This window comes from Grammomys surdaster, unplaced genomic scaffold (genome assembly GCF_004785775.1).
Source record: "Grammomys surdaster isolate TR1022 unplaced genomic scaffold, NIH_TR_1.0 931, whole genome shotgun sequence".
NCBI lineage: Eukaryota > Metazoa > Chordata > Mammalia > Rodentia > Muridae > Grammomys > Grammomys surdaster.
Window position 1 is genome coordinate 1 of NW_021605350.1, and position 930 is coordinate 930.

Consider the following 930-nt stretch of genomic DNA (forward strand, 5'->3'; position numbering starts at 1 on the left):
AATAAACTTCTCATATTCAAGCAGAAGAGTTTGTGGTAATGTGTTACAAAAAGAATAAACAGACAATACTGTGTCTTCTATTGAATTTTCATACAAAAGATTTTCATATGAAAAGACATAAGAGACATTATACACATTTTACTGGCTCAACAATTTTTCAGGCATATAAGCTCTCAGGCAGAAGGGGGAAGTGCGCAAGACCAGGGCTGTGTGTGGTAGAGGCAGCTGGTGAGTCTGAAGGAGGTTTGTGTAGGAGGCTGGAGCACTGTGGGAGGAAAGTTATAATGCCGTGCACAGTAATAATCTGCCAGGTCTTCAGCTTGCACACTGCTGATGGTGAGAGTGAAATCTGTCCCAGATCCACTGCCTGTGAAGCGATCAGGAACCCCAGTGTACCGAGTGGACCCATAGTAGATCAGCAGTTTAGGTGCTTGCCCTGGCTTCTTCTGGTACCAAGCCAAGTAGTTCGCCTTGTATGTGCTTGAATAAAGGCTCTCACTAGACGTGCATCTGATGGTGACCTTCCCACCTGCTGACACAGCAAGGGAAGTTGGAGACTGGGACATCACCATGTTGGCATAGGCACCTACAATAAGAAATAGACACTGAACATACATACATACATACATACATACATACATACATACATATACAAATACAGATTATAATAGCAGTTAAAATTTGTCATTTAATGTCCTTGCAATATAATGCTGTCAGAGTATTATTATATAAAATACTATACTGTGAAACATATTATAACTTTCTTGAATACAAAGGTGGAGCAATGAAAATATTATAATAATTTTGAACTTCTCACCAGACACCCAGAGCAACAGAGACAAGAGTATCGGGGTCTGGAACTCCATCTTGCTCCCCCTTCTGCTTGACACTGCTCAGTTTAAACTGCAAAGGCCTAGTTTATATATTCTG

The 930-nt window shown here is 40.8% G+C and overlaps 1 gene segment (V, D, J or C); it reads right to left on the reverse strand.

Annotated features, from left to right (window-relative positions):
- Positions 1-173: 173 nt before the first annotated feature.
- On the reverse strand, positions 174-930 carry LOC114634267. The segment is given in 2 exon segments: positions 174-586; positions 818-930. Coding segments are annotated over 2 exon segments (462 nt in total).